Consider the following 27,499-nt stretch of genomic DNA (forward strand, 5'->3'; position numbering starts at 1 on the left):
TGTCCTTGTCCTTTTTCAATCTTACTTTCCCTGTATTTTTATATCCCCTCTATACTCAATTTTGAAATCTCGAGTATTTCTTTATTTTCTATGACTTAACCTTACCTACTGCCTTATTTAAATTAGATATATCACAGGTATAGTTAAATTAGTAAAGAAGACTAAGATAGCAAAACTAATATATATATATTGGCATGTAACAAAACAAAACGGTTTGCAAGAAATTTAGTTGAAAAGATCATAAATTGAAATCTTTTTCTGCACAATTTAATATTGTAATTGGCCTCAATTAAATATCAGAATTTACCACAGGACTTCAGGCACAACAAACTGAACATTTAATTAATGTTTTAGCAGAAATAATTTGAGAAAGTTACAAGATACAATTGTATTGTATTGCAGTGTAGTGTGGGATGGTCAATTCATAAGACCTCCTTCTCAAGTTTCAACACTGCCATGAAGGCTTCTTGTGGTACATCTACTTTACCTATTGCCTTCATTCTTTTCTTCCCTTCAGCCTGTTATGTTAACAAAGGAAATTGGTTTTTTCAGAGGCAAAATAAATAAGATTTTGGAGAGATTCATGTTTTGTTGATGCAGTGCCAATGATGTTATTCTGCTTTACTTTTGAGTCTCGTATCATATTAGGTGTTTGTTTTAAGACTTTCAATATTTTTTAATAGATTCAATCGGTTACTGTAGGAGTACTTAACTCTAAATATCCACATGTAACTTCTTTTGAAGTAGTAGATGTCAGTTTAGAAGTGTTTCCAGAAGCAATTATACCTTTTTTTTCCAATTATTCGAAGCAACCTAGCTCATAGTGTAATGCTTTTGGGACCTTAACAACATCAAGTGATAATGTTTCAAAGTGTTTTAGGATGCACATTCATGTGATTACATGGCTTGAGATTAAAGCTATGGAATCACTCCTTTATATTTGGTAATTTATTTCTAAACTCTTCACTTTGCGTTTAATCTCAAGCATCTAAAATTTCAATCTTTATCAGGGTTTGTCTCTGCCAAACGGGTAAACCATTTATATAACTTTGTTAATGAATACAAACTACTCTCTAACATTCACCCTATAACTTCAGGTAAGTTAAAGTGGTTCTTGATAAGGTAACATAGTTGCCAACAATTGCAACTTTGGGTTTGTTGTAGAAAGGTTTGTTAATGGATACTATTTCTTGACATGCACCTAATAGTTAAAACTTTTAGGTTGGAGTGACTATTTACACTCTTAACTGGTTACATACCAAAGTAACCCTCAACAAGAGTGTTTGAAGCATCAATATCCAAATCTACCACTTCTGACTTAATGTTGAACTGTAATGAATCACTTAGTTTAGAGCATTGAAGAATATCACTGTCCAAATCCGCCTCACTTATTGTTATGAAGCTTGATTAGTTTCGCCTGAACATTGTCAAGGTACAGTTGTACGATTTTACTATTCTAGATGAAGCAATTGACTAGCCAGATCTTGTCTATCAGTTCAAAAGAGCTAACAGGATGACTATGTAACATGATTGTGAGAAGCTCCTAAATGTTCTTGCTATCTTCTTCTCTATGGATGAAAATGTCTGTCAAGCACTTATAGTTAATCATTATTTTGTAACAGTTCATTATAATGAAATTCATCTTGATATGATAAAGAGCTAACAGGATGACTACGTAACTAGCAATAAGCATGCTTTCACTACTGCAACCCAACACAAATATTTTTGGTTTGAGGGCAAACCAAGATAAGAAACCATATCACGGTCCGATTCTCAGAAGCAAAAAGAAAAAAACAGTACCTGTTTCTTGAGGAGTTTCTTTTTTCTTGAGATATCCCCACCTATGAAGTTAAACAAAATCTTGTCATCGTGCAATAAAAAGACACTAATGAATCATTAGAATAAAATTGGGGAAAAACTAACTCAAAACTATGTATTTCTTAGAAATATGTACAGATATGTATACATGAAGCATTGAATCATATAAGGAAAGAATATCTGTAATTAGATACTCTAAAAATCAGCTATAATCCCTTAAGATTAGCTATTCAATGCTGTCAAATAAATCAAAGATTCTCAACAATTGGAACTGAGGTAAATCTGAAGCCTAACTATAATTAGAATTCAGAACAATTATGTTGTAAAGAATTTTTTAACAATAAATCCATTATTATCCAAAGTCTCCTTCTTCCAACATCTATGATAATTGTAATCAAACATATCAATCAAAATTTATGTAGATGAACATATACTACATTATTAATATATAAAGATTCCCAACGCCCTTAAGGACTCCTATCCTCATCGCTTCAAATTAAGGCAATTGACAAACCAAAAAACCCCACTCATCCCCACATCCAAGTCCAAGTTTAAGACTGTTGGAAAGAGTGTCTACAATAAGTGAAGAGGGAAATGCTTCACATAGAAAAATCCATTCCAAAATAGACTTACCGTAACATTTGGCCAAAACATCCTTTCTAATTGCTGATAAAGATTCACTAGCAATTACTTTTGAACCTATGCATGCCTGAAATGAGTATGCAGCACATAAATTGGAATTGAGTTAGCATCAATCTAATGATGGGTGAAAAAATAAAAATACTTCAGTCAAAATGAAAAACATTCCCAAAGGGCAAAGGTTTTCTTCTTTTCCCATTCCTTTTCTTGTTTCCAATAGTAGATAATGAGAGTTAACAGAAGATGACATTTCTTAACCACAATGTATGATAATAAATAGTAGATACTGGACAACACAAGCACCTCAAAGATATATTTAAACACAATATATGACTAAAACAGAAGAAAAACTCCATAGTAACCTTGCATGAATACATTATATTTGCTTCTGCAGCTGTTTAGTTCAATGTTATTAGTGCATGATCAACAGTGTTAATCAAAAACAGTGTTCTTTGTTGTTTCGTCTTAGGATACTGGCGGAGAAGAGCACTGCTGGTTTTGAATGAATTCTTAGTTTCAATGTCCAAGGATCAATCCTTGCACCCTCAAATAGAAAATAGAAGAGTTGAATAGATCACATTAAATTATTTCAAACTTTGTTTCAAAAAGGTAAATGACTCAACCCTACTTAGTAGTTGAATGAAAAGATCAGTCTGATTTACCCTTTGTTTCAAAGCGACTTCAAAAAGAAACTCACCAGCATTAACAGAAGAAGTTTAATAATGACAGCAAAACTGTTATGGTAGTATAAATATATTAAACGGTTATAATTTTTAGAGTGTTAAATACTGAACCACATTATTTCATCCAATGGAATCAAATTCACAGATAAATGTAACAATAAAGCAGCTTCCACGCTTTATGTAGTCTTTAAATGATAATATATACCAGACTTAAAAAGAATTGGTTAAAATGAAAATAAATCATCATATGGGGATACATTCAATAATATTTCAAGTGTGCACATCTTACTTGAATTGGTACTTTAAACATTTGTCTAGGTATAAGCTCCTTCAGCTTTTGAGTCAAAGCCCTCCCAACAGAATATGCCTACAAAATGTTAGCTGATATTTAATTAAACTGCTTATTCAACATACAAAATATGAAATTCATAGAAAGTTGCCGAAATTCAGATAGGAGTCACACTATTTTAATATCACAACTGTTAAAACCAGAAATTAAGAATGCAAGCAAACACATATCAATACTAGCAAAACATTCTCAACTAATAACATACTAAAGCATTATACAAATTAGGTTGGAAGAAAATTCAAGAAAACAATCTGGACCATGGTTGTTAATATGCTTTTAGCCTGTAAGATTTGAATGACAGTTTTAGACAAAGACCAGACCAATAGAAATGTATAACAACATTGACACATTAAGTTTTACTTAGGTTAGCAATTTACTTGTATAATTTATTTGTATTCACAAAATGCTCATTATTACTTACATTACAATCTCACCTGATATACATATATTGAGACACTCCTGAATTACTCTAGACTCAGATAGGCTGTATGAACACCAGAGGCTGAAAATATATGGGGTAAATTCTATACAACTCCTATTTCAACCATTCCCACATAGCACCTTATGATTTTTTCTTTTCCAATTAGAACCTTGTAGTTAAGTTTCAGTTACATAGAGGATTAGCTAGCCAATTTTATCTAATAAAATTATGAAAAGAACCTTAATGTGAATAGATGACTTTTGAGTTGAGGGTATTTTTATAATTTAGCTGATAAATTTAGCGGCATAACTCCCTGAGTTTATAGAATTTAAATACAGGATGATAATTATAACCAAAAGGAAAAAAAAAAGAACCACATGGTGCCACGAGGTAAAAGTTGAAACCACAGACATAAATGGAATATAACCTTTTACTCAAAGAATACCAGTAAATATTTGTAACAATTCAAATAAAAAAAGAGGAGCACTAGACAGCTTGCCCTAGGGCTCTGATTGTAACTGGTTGGGGCTTTTGCAGGTTATGGATCATGTCAATTTCAAGCTTTTATGGTTTGGATTCTTTTGGATTTGAACTTCTAGGCTCAGTTTTTCCAGATTTGGGCTTTTCACTTTTTAAGTCAAACTCAAATCGGATCAGAATCTATCTTGGATGAGCTTTCGGGCTTGGGCCTACTTTGCCAACCCTACCTAAATCTCTAAAAGATGTATACCTACTACCATTGACAAATAGGTTGTCATTTGTCTGTTGGTCCTCACATGTGATTGCCATTATGCATGTCCTTTATGATTTGGTTTTTTGAAAGATGTCCTTTATGATTTTTATACATGCTATAAGGACTCCTTTCTCCAAGAGTTACCAAATTACCTTCTAAGGACTCCATTCTAGGCTTTTCTAAGTTCAATGAACACCATTTATGGATCCTTCTATTTACCACTAAGGTTCCCTATGAAGCCCTGCAACTGATAAGTAGCTTTCACGACTGACATTCTTGGTGTAACAATCTACAACATGCTAATCTGATGCCTTAATCTTTAGATAGCCACTCTTACCAGCAACTTTATAATGCAACTCTTCAATATTGAAACCTCTTAAGCTGAAATTCTTTTATGTCCATTTTATTCTTGCATTGATGCACCAAAGTGCTTTTTGTGAGCTCATCCAGCCTTCTAGTAGTTCTCAAAAGTATATGTCTTACTGAAACAAATTCGCTAGCCAGGCTTTCCTTCTTCCCACATCATGTGCACACTTTTCAACTTTCATATTTTTCATTGCACCCATAATCTCAATACCTTCTATGGACTTTTTTCCTTTTTTTTTTGGGTTCTGGTTTCAGTCCTTAGAGCAATTTCTTTTTAAGTAGTGTTTGAAAAGTCACCTAGTAATTGGATTTGGGTGTAATGCTTGTAATTACACAAGTTATAAAAAAACAATACACTTATTCATAAAAAAAGTTATAGTTTTTTTATCATAACTTATTTATTAAAATAAACTTTTAAAAGTAATGGCAAAAATTATATTATTTATAAGAAGTATTATGAAACCTTTGGACAATTTATAAAGTATTTTTTTTATAAAGGTTAACTATTATAAATTTCATATTATTTTGACTTAATTTACATATTATAAAAAGGGATATAACATAGTATAAATCTTTCTCCAAATTAAGTTTTTATAATTAAAGCTACAAACTATTTGAACTGTGAAACTAAATATTATAAGGCTGATGCTAATTATGTAAAATAAAAAGGTTTCATTACACCATATCATGGGGTATGATACCAGTTGAAAGAATAGTGTCAGACACAAGCACCATAAACAACTCGCGAACTCTTTAATTTGACACATTCAAGTCTTTCAAATGTGGTTGAAAAATGTGGATCGTACTAACATGTTGCATATTTTATAACTTCAATCATAGGTGGAATTGAATGATCCATGTACTACGAAATGTACATGCAAGAATGAGATCTTGATAATCTTAATGATGCAGATTCAATTTCAAATGATGATAAACTCAGTCAAGGACTAACAGATGATGAAAAGAATTTAGAAGCATATGTTAAATAATAAAGATGGAATAAACCAACAAATATGCACTAGAACAATTAGATAAAATTGCATATGATGTTTATTTTTCTTGCTATTTTTATTAGTAATCGTAGTATCTACTTTTTTAGACTAACATATAATGATTTGATTTTAATTTTTTTTACTTGTTTAGAAATTATTTTTATCATACTAATAATTTTTATAGTAATTAATATTTTTTAAAAATATAATTTATGTAGTTGTGTAATTACAAATTGTACTACCAAACATGACATAGAGAATTAGAATGTAATTACACTCTATTAGCCAAACACGTCTAAGTTATTATAATTCTTTGTAATTACAAGAGAGTGTAATTACTACCCTAGTAATTACACTTTCATTCAATTAGAATAACTATGCTTCTTATTTAATAGGTAACCATTTTTTTATTCATCCTAAACCTCTTCAGCCACACTAATCACATCCTACCTATCTTTAGCATTCCCATCAACCAACCAATTACCTTGTTCAAACAAGGTAATCTAGGGCAATCTTTTTGCCACATTTAAAACCCCACCATCAATGCTAGCACATCAACCTTTCTTCCATCACATTCGCAATCCATACAAGCTATCTACTCCCTTTCCAGTAAGAAAAAATATATACTTTCCTACTTGATAACTCCTACAAGAAGTGGTTATCAAGAGAGAAAGGATTAAGTCAAACAAAAAAAGTCGCATAGGGTGTCTTTTAGTTGATCAAGAAGTCATTTCCTTCTATGGAAATCTTATTGGAACTAAAATTTTTGAAAAAAAAATGTGTTGACTCAATTTATAAGAAATTTGCACTTATTTCAAACGACAGAATCCCACCAAGAATGACAGAATTTAAACATAAGAAAAGGTTATTTCTCCTAAGAGTTAAAACATAATGAAAGATGAGCCTTACCTTATCCCTGTGCACGATAGTGGACAATGGTTCCACGGGCTCACCATTAATCTGAATGTCAAGCTTTATCAATTCGCTTTCCTTATACCTGGTAATGAAAGAAGAAATGATTACACGATTGTGACAATGGTGCAAACACAACTTTGAAATACTTGATTTCCCAAAATAAATATTTCTATTTAATTGTAAGAGCTCAATAACTTTCCAACATCAACGCATAATCATGAAATGTTTTCTTTTAATAGTGTTAAGCAATTAAATTTCAAGACAAAACATCATTTCAAATTATTACTATTTAATGCGAAATAGTTGAGAGATGAAAAGATACAATGGGGGAAATGTAAACCTAGGGAAAAAAGAAGAATAATTAGGCAAAATGAATTGAATATTTGAAAAATATGTCAAGTCTCTGAGAAACAAAAGTAGTATGGAGTTAACTCAAAAGTCATTGTTTCTTGCAAAATGACAAAGTATAAAGATAAAAGCCTCTGCAATAAATTATAGAGATAAAATGTAAAGGATACCAATTCACAAAGCTGAATTCCCAGATTCTCCCTTATTATGTATCTTACATTTTATTTCTTATTCAAGATAAGTCTCTGTGATATAGAATAAAAACACACTAGATAAACTTCTCAAGTGTTTACTACCAGTGAGACAAGGAAAGCAGTTTATTACCCTAGAAATAAGAATATAACAGCTACTCTTGCAAGAACTCACCCAATGAAAGTATATTCCATGCTAGCATAGCCCTTACTTCTGGACTTCAATTGGTCGAAAAAGTCACCTACCATCTGTGAAATGAACATAGAGTGAGTGAAAGAATAATGGAAAATTATACATAAAAGTGGTTGATGCCATCTATAAAGAGATCTTTGGCTGAATATAAAGCAGGAAGATTTCACCTCTGCAAGGGGTAACTCATATATGATGGATGCTCTATTCTCAGTGATATATTTCATCTCTTTGAACTCTCCTCTTCTGTCTTGAGCCAATTCCATCAGAGAACCAATATAGTCCTTCGGTGTAAGCATCTCAATCTGTAAATGTCAAATGATAAAGAATAGCATATGAGATTGCAAGTTAGACAGTCTCATTTAAAATAATTAAGTAATAAATAACTCAAGATAAATGAAATAACCTTAACAACTGGCTCCTCAATTGACCTTCGTTGTCCAGGTTCAGGAAGCAAAGATGGATTTGAGCACTCAACCTTCAGTAATATTCATATTTGAAAAGCATCAAGTATGAGATGAAACATGCTATAATTAAACAAGTTTCTTGCACAGGAAAAACCAACTTATCAATCAGAAATAACAAATATAAGCCTTCCATTAGCGGAATATGAACAATAAATACTTCTCCATCACCAAATACTGTGAAAATCATCTAGAAACACAGTGATATTCAATCAACTTGTTGCCAACAGAAAAATGATGCCACTGGTACTAGAAACAATAATTCAAATAAAGTTAACAAGCATCTAGAGGCTACAAGCTTGCCCAAGAGAATAGGACCATTATGCTGGCTAAGGACAAAGAAATCCATGATGAAAGAAATTGACAAGAAACTGAAACGCCACTAATTTTACTTTTTTCTATTCTTCCTTTGATAGTGGGATCAGAGTTTTGTGGTTAGAAAGACAGCATAGCTACTTCAGGATGAAACCAAAGAATCCTACTAAACTAGCTTCCTTGTACAGTTTTAGCATGAACTAAGGAAACAACATAGAAAATTTGGTACCTCTAGAAATCAAATGATAAAGAACAATTTTTCTACATAGGAAACATTAAGGGAATCTTTCAAGTTTTGTAGCATGTTAAATTACCAGGAGTAATAATTTCCTAAGTGCATCTGAGAAAAATGTCCATATTGTCCATAAAACACACAAATCTTTTCCATTAAAAATTTCAATCTATTTATTCAAAAGTTCCATGCAGGCATAGTCAGATTCAAATACTCACAGTCATCCGTTTTCTGTTAGGAGAATGGGGTGCATGCACACACACATAGAGCATCTTCAGAAATTATAAGATATTAGGTTTCATCTCAATACTTGCCCAAATATTGTCATTTTTTTTTTCATGGAGAGAAATCATTCCGTTCAATGCAAAACAACATGGATGAAGTATTCCATACAAAGGGAAATCAGCATGACAATGCAAATTGGTTATAACTGTTTTCTCAAAATTCCTGAGTTTCTTTTTGACGCAAAGGCATAATCAGCTATAACACAGCGTCAGCTTCTTGGAAACATTCTTGAAATATGATATAAATAAAAAGTGTTATCGGGTTGAGGAGAAATTACTGTTTCATTATCTACACAGTTCACTCTGTACACGACACTAGGAGCAGTGGTTATAAGGCTCAGATTGTACTCCCTTTCAAGTCTTTCCTGTAAAAAAAAAATTTGTTAGAGCCAACACTGAATTCAAAAATTCTCCAGAATTTGAACTTGTAGTAAGAAGCAACAGCAAGACGCGTTTATATATATATAAGAGAACTTCAGGGGCAAAAGAGTCATGCCTGAACAATTTCCATGTGGAGAAGACCCAAGAAGCCACATCTAAAGCCAAAACCCATAGCACTTGAGGTCTCAGGCTCAAACTATAAATATAAGACCAAAAGAATAAGAAACAGATATTATCACACTGAAGTAATTCATCAGAAAAACTATCAATACTAACATATATGGTAAGATTGATGTAGTTTGCAACTAAATCAGATGAAGAAATAAAAAATTGATAATTAAAGTTATGCTTTGCAACAAATATTTTTTACAATTCAATTATTCATATTTTAATAATAAATTCAAGTTATTACAGGTTTTATGATTGAGTCGATCTCAATAACATGGATCATTTTGGGCTTAGTCATTTTGACCTTGGCTGTTTAGGGATCAAGCCACATGAGTTTGGGTTGTTCAGGTTTTAGTCTTCGACACTTTCGTCAAATCAAGTTTCAGATTTTTTTCAGTCTGGTTTATGGGCTCAGACTCATTTTATCAATCCTAGCAGTGTGGTATGAAGAATATACGTTATTTTAAGTGGAAACATATGCCTCTCTGACCATGCAATAAAGGCAGTGGAAGTGTACCAAAAACAAATTCTAGACAGCTACAGAGCAATCTTGTTTTCAAAATAACAATGATTTCGATAACCTACTTCCGTTTGAAGCAAAAAAACATAAATGCATTAAGCATTAAAAAATAACAAGAGTTTGTTAGATATTATGTTTAGTTATATAAATTACCTTCAATGCAGCATCATTCAGTTGCAATTTTTCCAAAGCATCACGCAACTCAGGAAACCTGCCAGCAATACGTTACATAAAAATGAATAATGCCACAGACAGGCACTTGCAATGAGCTTTTGAAATTCAAGATAAAGGAAAACTGAATGTACTGGTCTGCATCAACAGGAAATAGACCACAAAAGACCATTGGAGTGGCTTCCTCATATCCGGGCAATGAACTTTCTGCTTTCCTATCATAGTGAGTAATAGTGTCACCCACTCTAGCATCTGCAACGGACCTTATTGATGCCGAAAGGTATCCTACCTAAAAGCATTCAAATAATATAAAAGGTTGAACACAGAAAGAAAGAGAATTGGGGGAAAAGTTCAATTAAGATAGAGAAGACACAAATGTGTCAACATTGTTCAGCTTAAGTGGTCATATCATACATCATTTGCGTGAGTAGCCTTATATTCATGTGGCACTTCTCAAGATACTCCAAATATGTTTTAGGTAGACTGCTTTAATTCGGTATGAGGACCCTATTTTATTTTTCAATTTGTATTCTTTACACATTTTCATAGATCAGATATGCTCAACACATGCTTTGAAGGTGTTCTATAGCCTATCAATGAGAGGGTTTGGGAAGATGTTATTTCCCAAATTACATGAGTTAAGGAAAAACTTATTACTTCCTTATTATTTATAAATATTAGTACAAGTTTACTTGAAAGTGAATGCAGTGAAAAATAGTTCTTATTATTGTTCTTATGATAAATAGGCAATCCATTCAAAATGATATCACAGGCTCGTCAACAAATGAAATAGAAAAGAAAAAAATGACCCCAAATGCCTAAGTAGTTAGATTCAAAAGTGTGAAGAAACAAAAAAAAAAGCTTTGCCTAGAAAACTGTAAAGGGAGATATTAGCTAGATCAAAGACTGCTGGCATGAAATTTATTTCTTTTATTAATTTATTTTTTGTTATAAAAGTAAAGTTGGAGGTGTGCCACAAACACAAGTTAACAAAATGTGTTCTTGAACTCAACCCAGTAAGAGCAGCCTGAAACTAACCTAATTGAATATAAAAGTCGACAACTTGAACACAAATGTCCCAAACAAAAATGATCCGAACCCTAAATGACCCAAACCAAACTGATGACTCCTCATCTTAGGTCCATTGTAGGCCTTATTTAGCTTGTTTCTAAGTTGTTTTTGTATGTTTTAGAGTCATTTTAGCTTATTTTACTTTTTTTAATTTGCATTTTTATTTGAACTTTTTAGTGTTTGTTATACATATTTTTCGTGCTTTGATAATGTTCTTATTTACTTTTATTTGAATAGGACTTTTACAAAGTTTTCTTGAAGGTTTTAAGGAATTTGAATGAGAAAAGTTGATGCAGAAAAAGCGGAGCGATTGTGGCACCAGAAGTTAGAGCCATGGCACTGCAACAGCTTACTGATTATTGAAATGCTGCATTTTGCACGAAGGTTTTAGGTCTTTTCCCATCCATTTCATGCTTTTATCAAAGTAATCACTTTGTAAACTAGAAAGAAGCTACCGTACAAAATTTTTAGGCTTTAGAACATTTCTTAGTTTTAGGTTGAGATTTTAGTTCAATTTTTCAGCTATTTGGCTTTTGTAATCAATTTCGAAGGATTTTTGTTAGGGGATGCTACCAAAATTCTTGATTCCAATAAAAATGGATCTTCAGTTGTTCTTCATTTCAAATAAGATTTCTCTTATCCTTCGTTTTAATCCCTCATTTAATTATGTTTTCATGATTACTTGTGCTGATTAGCTTTCCACCATAAGCTAACTTGTTCAATAACTCAAACAGGGTAAAATCTAATTTAGGCTATTAACTGGATCAATTAACTATTGCTAATCTGAGTGACACTTAAATAGTAAAAATCTAGGGAAGATACAGGAGTTGACCCTAGCTAATTAGTTGGATAGTCACCCAAACTAAGATATACACCAATTGTTAAGACTAGCCTCTAAGATATTGGCTAACTTGGATTAGTGAGAGAATGATGAGAGTGACAATTAAGTTCTAGTTACCACCTATAAGTTATACACCAACTCAGGTATAACTAGGAGCCTGTAAGCTATAATATCAACTCCAATAACCTATATCTTGAGACCATCTGACTTATTATGCCTAGATTAGTGATTGTCCGACTTAGGTTATTAAATGGCATTAACCGAAAGATTTTCTGACCACTACTTTTGTGAATTGATTCCGTGATTGTTTGCTTATTTATGTTCCTGTGTTATTTGCTTATTTCAATATTTTGTTTCTTAGTGTTAAATTGAGAGAAGAGAGGGAGAGAGGGAGAGGGAGAGGGAGGGAGGGAGGGAGGGAGAGAGAGGGAATGCAAGCAGAAAACAGAATAATGCTAGTAGGAAAAAATAACCATCGATAAAAATCAATTTACCTCACCCGCATACAATTCGTCCACTTGTAATTGATTGGGAGATAAAACTCCAACTTCATCAGCAAAATAATCCTGCATGTAAGACGTGTATAATAAGAACTTTTATGTGAAGGATGAAAGAAACTGTACATTCTATATAGAAAGGAACAAAAAGAATAAGATAAATAATGCTTTACCTTATTACTGGCCATAAAATAAATTCTGTCACCTTTCTTTATCCTCCCATCTATGACCCGAAAATAGACAATAACACCACGATAAGGATCATAGTAGCTGTGGAGACATTTCAAAGTAATTTAAGTAATTCAAGGCAGTTCAAGAAAACACTATGCAACCTGAAAAATAAAACTTCGTACAATGATGGCAGCAATATTCACAAGTGTTATATAAGAAATGAGTTATATGCCAAGAAGTAGACATTTCTGAATTTAGTAACCAATTATTACATTAGGAAGTCTACGGACTGTGGATAGAAGCAGGATATAGACATGGAAAGAAAGAGGAAAAGGGTGTAATATTTATTATTTAAAAGATTAAATTTTTAAAATATATTTTATTAAATATTAAAATACTAAACTTATAAATATATAACAAGAGATACTGTATATTAATATCTGAATATTTAAATACATTTTCAACTAATAGGTTTTATAATAACTTGATTCTTGCTCCTTTCTAATGCATGTTAGAAGCTAAATAAATAAGTTCAAAGATGAAATTTTAAATTCTAAAAGGTGAGAGGAAAAACAAAGGAAACAAAATGGATAAATAAAAAGGAAGATTTTGGCTAAAAATTAAATAAATAATATAACACAAAATGGAAGGATGAAGGAAAGAAAATAACGAATGAAGGGAGAAAGAAAAAGTTAAAGTGAAAACAAAACAGAAAGAGAAACAAATGGTTGGGATAAAAGAAATGGCATGCATACACTTTGATTCAACATAGTAGCAGCCTTATTCCTTTTACTGCAACAGAACTATATAAATTTCATTGCAAAGCACGTTATTGAATTGATTATTTAACATAAATGGAAAAATAAAAAATTGAAGTTAACAGACTAGAAAATAAACATTTCCATGCATCACATGACTGAAACCTGAAAAGCAATTTGAAAATAGCATAGGACAGTACAGTTCACTATTGACATTTAAGTTATGAACTTATTTAGATCCATGCATTAGAACTCAAGGTCATAGAAACAATATAGGAGAAAAATTATATTACATCCACTAAAAGAAATATGTGTCAACTAGATGTGAGACATGATCCGTAGAGTATAAGTTAATATAACCAATAAGTTTAATGAATAAAACAAAGCCAGAATTATACCTATCAAATATTAAAGCTCTTAGTGGACTCGTAGCAGCATCACGAGGTGGAGGAATCCTTTCAACAATGGCATTAAGAATTTCTGTTATACCAATTCCCTCCTAACAGAGGAAAAAACCTATGTTCAGATCTACCATATGCTACAAGAAACTATTTGAGCATGTAAATAAAGGAAATAGAAGTCCTGAACTAACCTTTGCTGAGCAGGGTATTGCCTTGCTACAATCTAAACCAATAACCTACAAAGAAGTTCAACTTAGCAGTAGGTCCAAAACACTCAGAATGATAATCATTTCTTATGATTAGTAAATCCAGCAGATGGATCAGTTTACAAAATTACAACAGTAGAAAAGCACCATAATTTTACAGAAAACTATGAGAGGATGCAATGCAAATACTTCAACAGATTTACACACAGACACGAGCAGACGCTCACACACTGCACAAATGCATTAATATCTAAACTGACCAACCTCCTCAATCTCCCTAATAACACGATCTGGCTCAGCACCTGGAAGATCTATCTTGTTTAAAACCTGCAGAAAGACGGCAACCAAATCATCCTATAAATCACATCACTTATCCAAAGGCAAAATGGATGTAAACACCGATGGAGAGAAAATAAAGTAAACCAGATTCAAAACGGGATTCACATATATAATGGAGAAACAGATTGCTAGTTCTCAGGGTAGATAGCAAAAGCATATTGAAAGATGGATGAAAGCAGCATAGAACCAAGTGAATATATATGAATAAAGGATGATGAAATATGAACAGACATCAGACAATCATTTAAAAATAAGAGATAGATAGAATTTATAGTTCATTGAGAAAGGAACTAAAAACAGAGGAAACACAAATTCGTAAGTATGCCGATGGAAATCAGAAGCATATGTCCGTTATAGTAAAAAAGAAAAGGAATAAAACATAATAGAGTCACAAGCCTGAAACACTGATTTGGTAAATTTATTTGATTCAGGGCTGAAGAGGAACCATCCTGTTTTTGCTGCTTAGTTGCTGCACAAAGCATCTTAGCATATATTTTTCATGGTAAACTTTGCTTATGTTTGCAGCACCATAGCAGCTTTAAATTTTTCCCTTCACTTTTTCAAGTTCATCGTCCAATTACAAGGGCCAGTCTGATTCATTAATAAAAGTTTTGTTTAATTTAATCTATACTTTATGGTCCAAGTAAGTTTACTTTGAAAGATAAATATATTTCAGCCTCTATAGCGCTTGAATTGCTTTCTCTGCAACACAATAGAACATCAAGAGAATTTATCAACTTTATGTTGCAAGCCCTAAAGAGAAACTTCAAACTGGTTTCTTAAAGGCTAAAATATTAAAAAAAGCTCTTACTTTCTAAAATTTCCCAAATAAGCTCAGATCCTTCTATAGTACCCAATTGAGCCCCAGGTAACATTTTCGTTTAATAAAGCCCTTATTTGGATGGAAAACATTGGAACCCACTTTGTTTGCCACATCAAGGTAAAAATGGACTTTATACGTGCCACATAGGTGTCGACAGGGCACATAGATGGAAAAATAAGGGCTCTGCGAAACTGATGTGCCATGCCATAAAAGCACAAAGTCGGCATGAATTTTCAAAATGTACCCCATGTGTGCTGATATGGAAAAGATAATGGTCAGGCAAATGCTGATATAGCAAAGTAATGGCCAAGTAAACCCTAAAATGCCAGAGAAAATGGATTTTAATGGGATTCCATCCAAAATAAGGCTTACTTCAAAAAAATTGTTACTTTAAAGACTAAATTGGGTACAATAAAAGAATAGTGGCTTATACGGGAAACTTTTGCAAAGTGCAAGGGCTATTTCAGTATTTTTAACCTGTAAATATATTAGTGTGAGGCAAACAGCTTGCTTTGTCCCTTTTTCGTATCATTTGTCTAAAGTATAGATTAATCAGGTCCAGATAGCTTGAACAGCTTATCCCAATCTCTCCAACACCTATATCAGATTTTGTAACCTAGTTTGCCTTCCATGTCATCACACATCATATTCAACAGCATCCAAGACCAAAGAATGTGGGAAAACCTAAGTACTTTATGAAAGAAAATAGTAACAATAGTAACAATAGCCACAGCACATACATGGTTAGTTAAAATAATTATGTTTGTTGTTTTAATAAGTCGGTCACCAAACAAATGAGCTAACTTCGGAATGTAAGTTTACTAAGTTGAACAACAAAACAAAGGATGACTAAACTTACAGGGATGATTTCAAGGTTGTTCTCCAAGGCCAAATATACATTAGCCAGAGTTTGTGCTTCCACACCCTACAACAGAATACATGCTGTCCAGTAACACTAATAATAGCAGCAGCAGCAGCAGCAACAGTGCTAAGGTAGATATAACTATATTTAAGTTCCAGAATACTATCCTCAAAATAAAAGGTCAAATTAAGTATGGACTATAACTTGAAATCATTTAAAGAGATTAAATTATCAATTCAAAGCAGTGGCAAGCATAAAGTAACCTGAGAAGCATCTACAACAAGTAGAGCACCCTCACAAGCAGCAAGTGATCTGGAAACCTAAATAAAAAATGTGTGTCAGAAAGAAAGGAAACCAAATAGTTATTAAATTCAGGGCAAATTATGAAAAGAATCATTCTACCAGAGAATCTACGTATATGTAAATCGTAAAGGAGTTGTTGTTAAGTGGCCATGTATGTTTGTCAGTCCCCACATGCAAAAAGAAGAATGTTCCCATATATCATTCTTAACAACAATAACCTCATCATTAGAAAATTTTTCTAGACTTGAAATTTGTAACTAACTATATATAAGCCATGACAAGTATCTATACTACATCAAATTCCTAGTTCAATAAGATAACAACTTTATTCCACCTTGCATGCTATAGCTCATTGCCTAATATGGTCTGATCATGCAAATGTGGTAAGAATAGTTTATTTTTACAACTTGGGAGAAAAAACTTCTAGACCTGACATTGAATTAGAAATGAGCAAAGGCAGTTATATATTGAAATGTGAAGCAGTAACAAGTTTTGTCTGTATCTGCTATATCAAATATAGATAAGTACCTCATAAGAGAAGTCTACATGCCCAGGAGTATCAATTAGATTCAGGCAATATGGTTCATTTTCAAACATATAACGCATTCGAGATGCCTGCAAATAGATAAATTAGCTGGAACATCAACTATCAGGAAAAATTGCATATAATCAAGAGATAACCTCATAACAGATTCCATGAACAGCAAGCATGCAAAATCAAGAATGCTTAATCTGACCTTTTTGATCAATTTAGCTTAGACACATGAGTTCTCCAATATTAAAAAGCAAGTCAACATTCAAAAATTGTTGCAAGGCATAATCTATATATATATTCCTTGAGAAAACTATATGAAAGGTAGTTCTGAATTGGATTGTTATCATGTCAGAATAAGGCATATAGAAGGATAAAATGGGAGATATCAATACTCCTACACCTGAAGTCAAAGTATAAAATTACAGCATCCCACTGTGTCTCACTAAACAGTGACTTTGATAAGAAATTAAGAGATATGAGACTAGCACAAAAGTGTACAAAGAGAGGATCCATCAAATTTGCAAGAAAGGCTGACTTGGTTCTTCTAGCTTGACATGGTATTGAAGCCTTTCCACAGAAGGCATAGAGTTTCAAGCAAAGACAAAAAGAAAAAAAAAAAGAAGTCGCATCAGAAAGCAAGGTTTTGGTGTTTACTTTGAAAGGTTTGGCAATTAAACAGTTAGATGTTTAATTGAATTATAATGTCTATGTGCGCACACATGAGAGAGAGAGAGAGAGATCTTTGTCTCATTCAAGCGTGGCTGTACTTCATGGGGAGGGATGTGAAAGAAAATTTTAATAGGCATGAAGTTTCCTGCAACTATGATAAAGGAGATGTCAAAGATAGGAAAGATATAAGCATATAAATGCAATTTTCAAACGCATACAAGGCAGTTTTGTAATTGACCTTGAGAAAATGCTTAGTTTGTTGTTATTATTTATACATAAAAGAAAAAGGGATTGACGGAACCAATAATTTGTAGCATTAGCATAAAGAAAAGTAAGAAGCATAAAGGCAAGATGCTGTTCAAGTACAAAGCTTCTCACAAAGTAAGTTGTTGAAATTTGAGAGTTGGCTAGTAAAGACATTCAATGTGGTAGAGTGCATGAAAAATAAGATGCTGTTCACGCTTGTGTTTCTTTTGATGTGAGAAATCTTATCTCCTTTAGAGAAGACATTCAATGCGGTAGAGTGCATGAAAATAAGAGTTCAAAGTCAAGTATTGTTTATCCAGGCCTGATGGGAGGTTGGCTTGGATTGGAATGTGAAGTTTTAGGAAATGTGCAAGATTGATAAAAAGAGTCAAACTCCAATTTCAATTATTTGCTCTACAATAAGATGGGTGGAGACTTGGTAAAACTATTTTTTGACCCAAAAAAAATTTAATAAGTACCGAACAAAACTAAGGAGAGCTTGCTTTGGAAACTAAATTGGGAGAGAAACTCCCTAACAAGGTAGCATTTTTGTGCATGGAAATGTTAGATGCTTTAGATTTTATCAATGCTCTCTTGTACTTAGCCAAGTCTCCTTATACATTTCTGCTGTGGCATTTTCCAATGTCAACCAATTCAAATAAGAAATTGAAAAGCAGATGGATGAATTATTAGAAGTAAGGAAATCCCTCTTCCCATTTTCATGCATATAGAACATCCAATATGATACTGTTAAACATTAAGGATAACAAAGCCAAATATATGATTAAATTGTCACACTAGCACAGACATTCACGCACTTATATGCATGCAATGTGCAATATGCACAGACTGGGCAGCTCAAAATGAAAACTGAAGCAGTTTTGAACTAGAATTCTAATGATAACAAGGATACCTTCTCCTCAAATTACAGTCAGCAAGAAGAAGTAAGAGCAAATGTGCAGATGGGAAAGATACACTGAAGCGATTAAAGTAGAGTTAGTTCTTATAATATAATCAAAGATGCACTTTAGTCCATATACAATACAACTGAGTAATTTAGTACTTGTATTTTAATATTATCCAAATGAGTAAAATTGATAACAATGTTGATAGAAAACTGTGGACTTCTGAAATCTGACAATCTAGACCTATAGATAGAACTAAAACAATGAAAGAATTTTTTATATTAAGAACATATGCTTCGTAAGATACCAGCTCATATACTTGTTACATTTCCAAAGCTCACGTTGAATGATTTTCCACTAACACTGCTATCAATTTTATTTGTTTGCACAAATATCAAATGTATAGAGATTAAATTACTCAGTTCCCTTTTCACTATGGTACGGGACTGCTTAGAGCTTCAAACCACTGAAATGGACGTTTTGAACTAGAATTCTATAAACTCTTCCCACCGAACCCTTATAAGCACAAGAGAGAAGCATGTCTGTATTTTTTCCCCCACTCTTTGTAAGTAGAACCAAGCTACGCCTAGTAATATACTGACAAGAAATAAGGGTGTAGAAATCCATCAAAACACTTTGCAGCACTGGGTTTTAATAGCAAAAGAATTTGTGCAATCCGAAAAGTCACCTGAAGCTTGATTGTAATGCCTCTTTCCCTCTCCAAGTCCATGTTATCAAGAAACTGCTCTTTCATTTCTCGCTTCTGTACAGTACCCGTCATCTGAAGCAACTTGTCAGCCAAAGTTGATTTCCCATGATCAATATGTGCTATGATGCAGAAATTCCTAATGTTAGAAACAGGGACCTTCAAGAGACGGTCTTGCCCAACTTTGGCACCAAACTCCGGGTCATATATCTCGGTCTTGGCCTGTGTCTCGACGCTCTGGCAGACTACTCGAAACCGGGAGTGCTTAGTGAGTCGATGAGTGGCTGAGATGGGAAGCGGGGACAGCTGGGACCTCGCCCAATGGTGGTGGTGCTGCTGGCCTTGCCAAGTGTTTATGGATAACAAAGCTGTTACCCCAGAGCAAAGCTCCTTGGCCATTTTTTTTTTTTTTTAATATTTTTCTGAAGAGTTTTAGCCCGGGCGTCTTTGGTTGGTGTTTTAAAATAAAAGGGTATTATTGTTAAAATGGAATTCAATTTGTTTCGGGCCACAAAATATGGAACAATCCTAAGCTTTTGGGTAAAGCCACAACGGAGATGGACTTCACTAATTTAATTTAATTGAGGGGTAAAACAATAATTTTAGTCTATTGTAGTTATGAATTGTTTAATTTAAGTCCTTTTTAAGCTTTTTTTTTTTACATTTAGCTCCCCAAACTTTTGAAACCTCATTTTGGCTCCTCAATATCATAATCCTGCTTTGCCCTTGCCTAAACTAATTTTTTCAAGTTGGTACATTGGTTAGTCAAATCGTTAAGTTTATTTTTAGAAAGGACAAAAAAATCTCAACCCGTAAATTAGTACCTGAACTATACCATTTTCTTAAGTTGGTACCTAAACTTTTTTTTTTGTTATTAAAAGTGGTACCAATTTCTGTGCTAAAACTTCTTTTAAAATAAACTTTAACAATCTGATTGAAAGAGGTACCAACTTAAGGAAAAAATAGTTTAAGTACCACTTGTGACAAAAAAAAGTTCAGGTACTAAGATGGAAAATGCGTATAGTTTATGTAGTAGTTTATGTACTAATTTATGGGTAAGCCTATATAATATTATAATGTATACATATAAAAAATTGATAAATTATCTGCTTAAAGCTACTCATAACCCCTCATCATGCTCCAGCACACTTAAACTCATGTCTTGTGCATTGACAACAATACTGATATCAACTAAGTTATGACTTATCCAACGAAAAAATATAAAATTTTAAATCCTAAATCAAACAATAGCATGATTTTAAATAATAATAATAATATGGGAAAATTTAAAACAAGCATTAGTTAACTATTTACAAATATAGACAGGTTTCAAAAAATTGAGTTTCATATTTCAGATAGGTAAAGTTTGGACAAGTATGAATTGTGTTAATATCATATATTGACCTGATCCAAATCCAACCCGATTCAACCCATTGGGACCTCTAAATTACTACTTATGATTTGATTATAAAAAATTAAAAACGTCTGCTTAATATAGAGATCAATATATTATTTGGTACTTAAGTTGGGCCTCAATGTTCAATTGAGTACATAAGTTTTTTTTATCTCAATTCGGTACCTGAGTTTGTTGTCTCAATTTAGCACCTAAATTTAACTTCAATGTTCAATTTGGTGACTGTAATTTTTTTTTCAATTTAATACTTGAGTTTTTTATCCCAATTAAGTATCTAAATTTAACATCAATATCTAATTTGACACTAAAGGGTATATTAAACCTAACCTAACCATAAAAAATGATACAAGCCAATATTGTTAGCTCGATTAATCAATCCAAAATCGCTAAGAGGGAATGAATTCACTTTTAAAAAAATTGTGGAAGCTTGAAAGAAAAAATAGAACAATTGAACACAACGATTTAGAGTGGTTCAACCCCAATTGCCTACTCTCATATCTTACCTTCGAAGACAAGGTTTAACCTTACAACTTCTTAAGTTTTCTACCCAAACCTTAAGATATAACTCTCTCAAAGAGTGAAACAAATAAACAAACTAAAAATTAACCCTTACAAGATTGGATTGTTTGCCAATCGAGCACAAATGAAACAAGAAAACACTTGAGCTAAATGAATAACAATGAAAGCTATCAAGTGTGTACAAGAAAAAGTATGAAAAGTTAAGCACAAAGGTTGTTTGATTGAAATCTGAGCTTGGATAATCTCTCTTGTTGTTGTAGAACTTTTTGAAAATGGTATTTATACTACTAAATTGATTTCCAGTCGTTGTGATTGTTAGAATATTGAATAGAGTAGTTAAAGATGAAATAACTTGTGCATTAATGTCACCTACAAAAATAAGTATCAATATTCTTTCTACAAGTATCGATATTATTAGTATCTAATGCCCAATTTAGTGATTGTTAGAGCCATTAATATCGATACCAATAGAAATTTATCGATACCAAATAGAATATATCGATACTTGATAAATACTTTGAAAGTCAAAATGTCAATTTCGTATCGATACCAAAAAAGGTATCGTTAAAAGTGTACCACTATCGATACTTGAAGAAATTTATTGATACCAAGCAAAAGGTATTGATATTGTATCGATACTTGATAAATACTTTGAAAGACAAAATGTCATTTTCGTATCGATACTGAAAAAGTTATTGATAAAACTATGAATCTATCGATACTCAACTAAAATTTATTGATACTTGACAAAAAGTATCGATACCAAATCAATACTTTTTGGCCTAGACCATTTTTAACTTATTTGAAAATTTGAAAGTTTGTTTAACTAACTCGGCCTTAAAAGATTTTTCTAGTATAAATTCAACAATTTTTCTTTTTAGATATCACTTAAAATAAAAATTTTACCAAGTTTTGTTTAAAATGATGTTTTGTATATCAAAATAATTTGTCCAATAAAGCTTGGTTCACCAAATACCTTAAATTCAATTGGATTTATTATATGTATTATTCATGCCTTAAATTATTATTAATTAGTTTCGAACCATACATTTCATTATTTATTATATGTTATTTTTAAACACATATATATGTGTTCTAAATAGTGGTTTCCACGTCCATACTTGTATGATAAAATTTCTAATATTGAAAATGTTGTTAATTGAATTGGTGTCACAAGTCAACTTTGACACTAACTCAATATTGATGACAATACAATAATAAAAAATTGTAGTACATTTAGCATTTTTAATATAATGTATTTACACACTTAAATTTCATTTTACTCACAATTTAATCTAAACTTTTTTATTTTAATATCGTAGCCATTTCATGTGTTGTTATTACTTAGTTTCAAGCCATATGTTTCATTTTTATTGTATGTTATTTTAAATTTTAAATTTATATTTTAAATAATTTTTTTTTCAAACGCTTACAAGTGTGATAATATTTCTAATATGAATTATTAATTACTTTATTTTTTCTATTTTAAAATAATTTTTAATATTTTTCCTTTTGTTTTCTTTTATGATTATTGGTCATATTTTTATACATTTCTTTTATCATATTAAGAATTGTAAGTATTATTGTAGGAGAATTGAATTATAGTTTGTTTTAATATTATGTTTCCTATATACCTACTGAAGTTCTTAACAAAATTCTCATTCTCATTCTCTTGCCCAAAGTTTGTAGGTATTACTTTTTCAGCAATATTAATGTTAATTACTTATTTTTATATTTGTTAAGTTTATATATTTCTATACAATTAAATTTGTTGTGTTTATATTTGTTAGGTTTACACATATTTTATATATTTTTAATTATAATATTTTATATACATATTGTAAATTGGTAAGGTGAAGGGAAGGAGATGATGATTTAATGGAGGAGAATAAAGTGTAGGTTAAGGAGAATTATTTGTTTGGAGAGTTATGGGGTTCTAGAAGCGGAGTGTTTATGCAAGTGTATGTGAGTTGTTTGCATGGCTCTTTTATAGTGGGGGACAAATATGGATATGTTTCTTAAGGCTGCTGACGTGGAAGTCTGATTTGATAATATTGGTAGTGATGGTGATGTTACGTTCAACTGGCAACCAATTACTCTGGTTCTCCATGTGGTCCTCACATAATCTTGACAAAGATGCCCTATTCTGAAGTTCGTCAAGCAAAGGTTCACGAACTAGTCGTGAGGTTTGGAGATAACTTTGGGTTTGCAATATTGTTGGTTTCATCGGAGAACATGTGCCAAGCTCTTCTACGAGTATCTTATGATATTTGCGAGGTATGCTATGAGGTTCACAAGGTTTGCTGCCTAAGGTATAATAATTGCCTCCCTCCTTCCCAGGTGAATAAAAGTTATAAAGAGACCTTCAGGAGCCTGTTAGGAGGTTCATAATAGTATTGAAGTCTATGTTTAAGTATTAGATATTTTATAAGTGTATTTAGTTTGTACGTGAATATACTATTGCAAAACAAACTAGTTAGCATTGACAGAATAAATAAATTGAGCATAAACAAATGAAATAATCGTTGTACCATAGAAGAACCACTGCCTTAGAAGAAAATCAGCCCTAATTGGTGTAATCGTGTAGTAGACGTCGCCCCCTAAGGTTAACACAATACTTCAATATTCGTACACCCGAATACGAATGTTGAGAACGAGTTCTTCTACTCTACCATGCAATGGGGGCCTGCCTCTCAAAGAATTGTGGAAATCTCCTGAGGTTCGTGCATTAGTTTATTGCGCTTGCACTTTAGCTTTCTCTGACTCATCACTTTCAACAAAAATGTGAGCCTTCTCATATAATGATGAGAAGTTGACTGGAGGTTTATCAATCAAATTATATTTCAAAAACTGATAATTTGTTTCGGACATGAAAGCTTGAACAACAAATTCCCCAGCAACATCTTTTGTGACCATAGTTATCGCATACCTTTTCACAAAATCTCTCAAAAGCTTAACCTCACATTTCTTGATAGGCATGAGGCACGTGAGAGATTGCTTTAATGTCTTATTTGTAAGAACCTGCTTATAAATAGGTCTACCAATTGTTCAAAATTCATGATGGAATGTTGTGGCAGTTCTAGATATCACACTTGAGTTGAGTTTTTTAATGTCATTGAAAATGCCTTACATTTAACTTCATTTAAAACCCCGCATATATTCATATGTTTTACATAATGGGTCAAATGGTCTTGAAGGTCTCATTGACCATCATACATCATTTTGGGGAATTTAAAACATGATGTCGTAATACTTTTTTAGCTATAGGCTAATTTTTATACTTCTTCACAAATCCAGAAGATTCTAATTTTTGAAAATCCTATAAATGTTTCTCTAACTTTTCTACTTTTTGCTCCAAGGTATTTTAACTAGAGCAACTATAATTATCATCATAGTCCTCATCATAACTATCATCTCTATTATCCATATCAAGATCCTCATCTAATAAATTTTCATTACCTTGACTTGCATGCTGACGATCGTGTTCAGAATGGATGAACTCTTCATTTCTACACTTGAGATTTTGATCTTGGTTCATCCTATTTGCTTTGAGCTCCTTAATGAGCTTTTCATTTCTTTCATCTGCTTTTTGCCTACCCATCTGCTCCTGGATAAACTTTTGTTGCTCTTCGCATCTCTTTTTCAAAGAGGACACTTGCTCCCCGATAACTCTTATTCTCTCTTGCATGTCTAGATAATGTTGATTATTGGACTGATGATGTTGAGACCCTTGGTTTATTAGTGATGCTCCGGTGTGGTGTAGGTTTTGGGGGTTGTAATACCATGGGGATATTGGTAAAACTAGTGGTGTGGATTTTTTTGGTAAGGGTTTTGTTGATTTTGGTTTTGTGAGGGATATTGCTAACTAACATACAATGGGTCTTGGTTTGATTTCCTGGTTTATTCCGTATTTGTTCTGATTTTATGACCAATGGGGTTCATAACTTGATCATTGAGAGGATCAAACTCAGTGTTAGGAGGATCACTACTACATAGATACGCCATGTCTCTCCACACTCATTGTACCAATTGTTAACCAGTGAGGTGAACAAGGGAACAAGATGATGATTGAACGGAGGAGAATGGAGTGTAGGTTGGGGAGAATTCTCTACTTTTGGGAGAGTTATGGGGTTCTAAAAGTGGAGTGTTTACATCTGCATGGTTATTTTATATTAGGGGACAAATTTGGATACGTGTCTTAAGGCTATTGACGTGGAAGTTTGATTTGATAATCTTAGCAGTGATGGCAATGTTACATCCTAAAGTGAGACATCTTAAGGCGACTGGCAATCAATTACTTTGGTTCTCTACGTGGCCTTGACGTAATCTTGATGGAGATGCCCTATTTTGAAGTTCGCTAAGCAAAAGTTCGTAAACTAAATCTATGGCTTGGGTTAACTTTGGGTTCGTAGTATTGTTGGTTTCATTAAAGTTCGCGTGTCAAACTCTTCTATAAATATATTAAGATATCTGCAAAGTACAATATGAGGTTCACAATAGCTACCTAAAATATAACACAGACTATTATAAAATGCTTTATTGAGTAAAGAATGTGAAAAAAAATCAATTTATAAAATAAATAATAATGTTATGTTAATGATTTGATTTTTCAAATAAAAATATTATCTCTTGTTAACCTACTCCTATCACTTTCACTCTCTTGTAAAATTCTAAAACCACTACAAGATATTTTTTTTCTTATTTTAATTTTCATTCTTTTACAAATATATAAAGTATCATAAAGATAGTCGGATTCCATTTTATCCACTCTATTTAAAAAATGGACAAGTTCATTTTTGTATGTCTGATGATAGAGTAAATTAGTTTTCTTGTTTTAAAAATTTCATCCATTATATCTATTAAAAATTGGTCCATGTACGTCACTATGAGGTACATGTTGTACATCTTGTGTAATTGTTTAGTTATTCTATTACCCACATTGGTTTTTAACAATAGAAATAAATGAAATTTTTAACAGAAATAATCAATTTACTCTTTAATCTGTCGTACAAAAATTATTTTACCCACTTTTTAAGTAAATGAAATAAAATATAATTTAACTTTTAATATAAAAATTATGAAAATTTTTACCAATAATATTGAATATAACGTAATTAATAAATAAAAATAAAAACATTTCAGAAAGAAAAAGACATGTATGACAAACTAAAGGTGTTCATGGGCCGGGCCGGGCCGGGTTCGGGCCGGGTCGAGAAAAAATTTCGGCCCGCGTCTTAGGACCGGGCCTGAAATATGGGCCTGGAATTTTGTCCTGGCCTGGCCCGGGAAAAAATTCCTAAGCTCAAGCCCGGCCCGGCCAGGCCTATTTTTTTAATAAACACTAAAAATTTATTTTAAAAATAAAAAATAAAAAAGTATTTTAAAAATATTTTAAAATTAAAAAATTAAAACATATATATTTATTACATTCGGGACGGGCTCAGGCCAAAAAAATGGTGCCGAGGCCTGACCCGTTTTCTAAACGGGCCTCGTTTTTTGCCCAAATCCATATTTCGGGCCTATATTTTTACCCGAACCCTCCCATATTTCGGGCGGGCCGTCGGGCCGGTCCGCCCAGCCCATGAGCACCTCTATGACAAACACATGATTATTACCAAATCCTTTTACATACTTTGTGAACCTTTCAAACATATATGTATATATCTAAAACATATATAAAAACAAAAGTGTAACACCCTAAATTCGGCCTAGACATTATGGCCGAATCTGGAGTTGCTATATAGAACGATTGATAATTTAATTTTCATATAATTTCAAAATCGACAGTAACTCTTAAAATTTTGAATCTTTCAAAACTATATCTTCTTTAACAATTTTACTGAAAGCATTGTTTATTTATGTTTTAAAAAAAACTTATTATTTTGCAGTGGATCTTTAAAAATATTTAAACAGTATAATACAGAAACGATAAATAATGTCAAAAACCCCAAACAGTCGAAAACGTCCAAAATTTACAAAACACTTAAATCCCAAATTAAAATAATTAAAATAAAAAGCTAAATTTATATAACCGAGCTCCTGTTGCACCGACC

General features: G+C 32.2%; 1 protein-coding gene across 1 annotated transcript; it reads right to left on the reverse strand.

Annotated features, from left to right (window-relative positions):
- Window positions 1-224: 224 nt before the first annotated feature.
- LOC107959688 (translation factor GUF1 homolog, chloroplastic) lies at window positions 225-19,964 on the reverse strand. Its single transcript, XM_041091804.1, has 21 exons — window positions 19,496-19,964; window positions 16,981-17,067; window positions 16,413-16,469; window positions 16,147-16,212; window positions 14,390-14,452; window positions 14,111-14,155; window positions 13,917-14,017; window positions 12,763-12,859; window positions 12,587-12,658; window positions 10,315-10,469; window positions 10,163-10,220; window positions 9,437-9,517; window positions 9,219-9,305; window positions 8,052-8,123; window positions 7,816-7,950; window positions 7,631-7,704; window positions 6,911-6,998; window positions 3,430-3,507; window positions 2,452-2,527; window positions 1,801-1,841; window positions 225-518 (listed from the first exon to the last, which is right to left on the reverse strand). Exons 1-21 carry the CDS (start codon window positions 19,910-19,912, stop codon window positions 423-425), a joined length of 2,046 nt encoding a protein of 681 aa, XP_040947738.1. The 5' UTR covers window positions 19,913-19,964; the 3' UTR covers window positions 225-422.
- Between the last annotated feature and the right edge of the window lie 7,535 nt (window positions 19,965-27,499).

This window comes from Gossypium hirsutum, chromosome D04 (assembly GCF_007990345.1).
Source record: "Gossypium hirsutum isolate 1008001.06 chromosome D04, Gossypium_hirsutum_v2.1, whole genome shotgun sequence".
Taxonomy (NCBI): Eukaryota; Viridiplantae; Streptophyta; class Magnoliopsida; order Malvales; family Malvaceae; genus Gossypium; species Gossypium hirsutum.

Bases quoted from the DNA above. Each gene is read 5' to 3' on its own strand.
- LOC107959688 (XM_041091804.1), bottom strand. From the start codon at position 19,912: ATGGCCAAGGAGCTTTGCTCTGGGGTAACAGCTTTGTTATCCATAAAC. The intron at 14,018-14,110 runs GTTAGTTCAGGA...TTCCTCTGTTAG, and splicing joins CAATACCCTGCTCAGCAAAG to GAGGGAATTGGTATAACAGA. The intron at 3,508-6,910 runs GTAAGGCTCATC...AACATTTTGTAG, and splicing joins CTATCGTGCACAGGGATAAG to GCATATTCTGTTGGGAGGGC.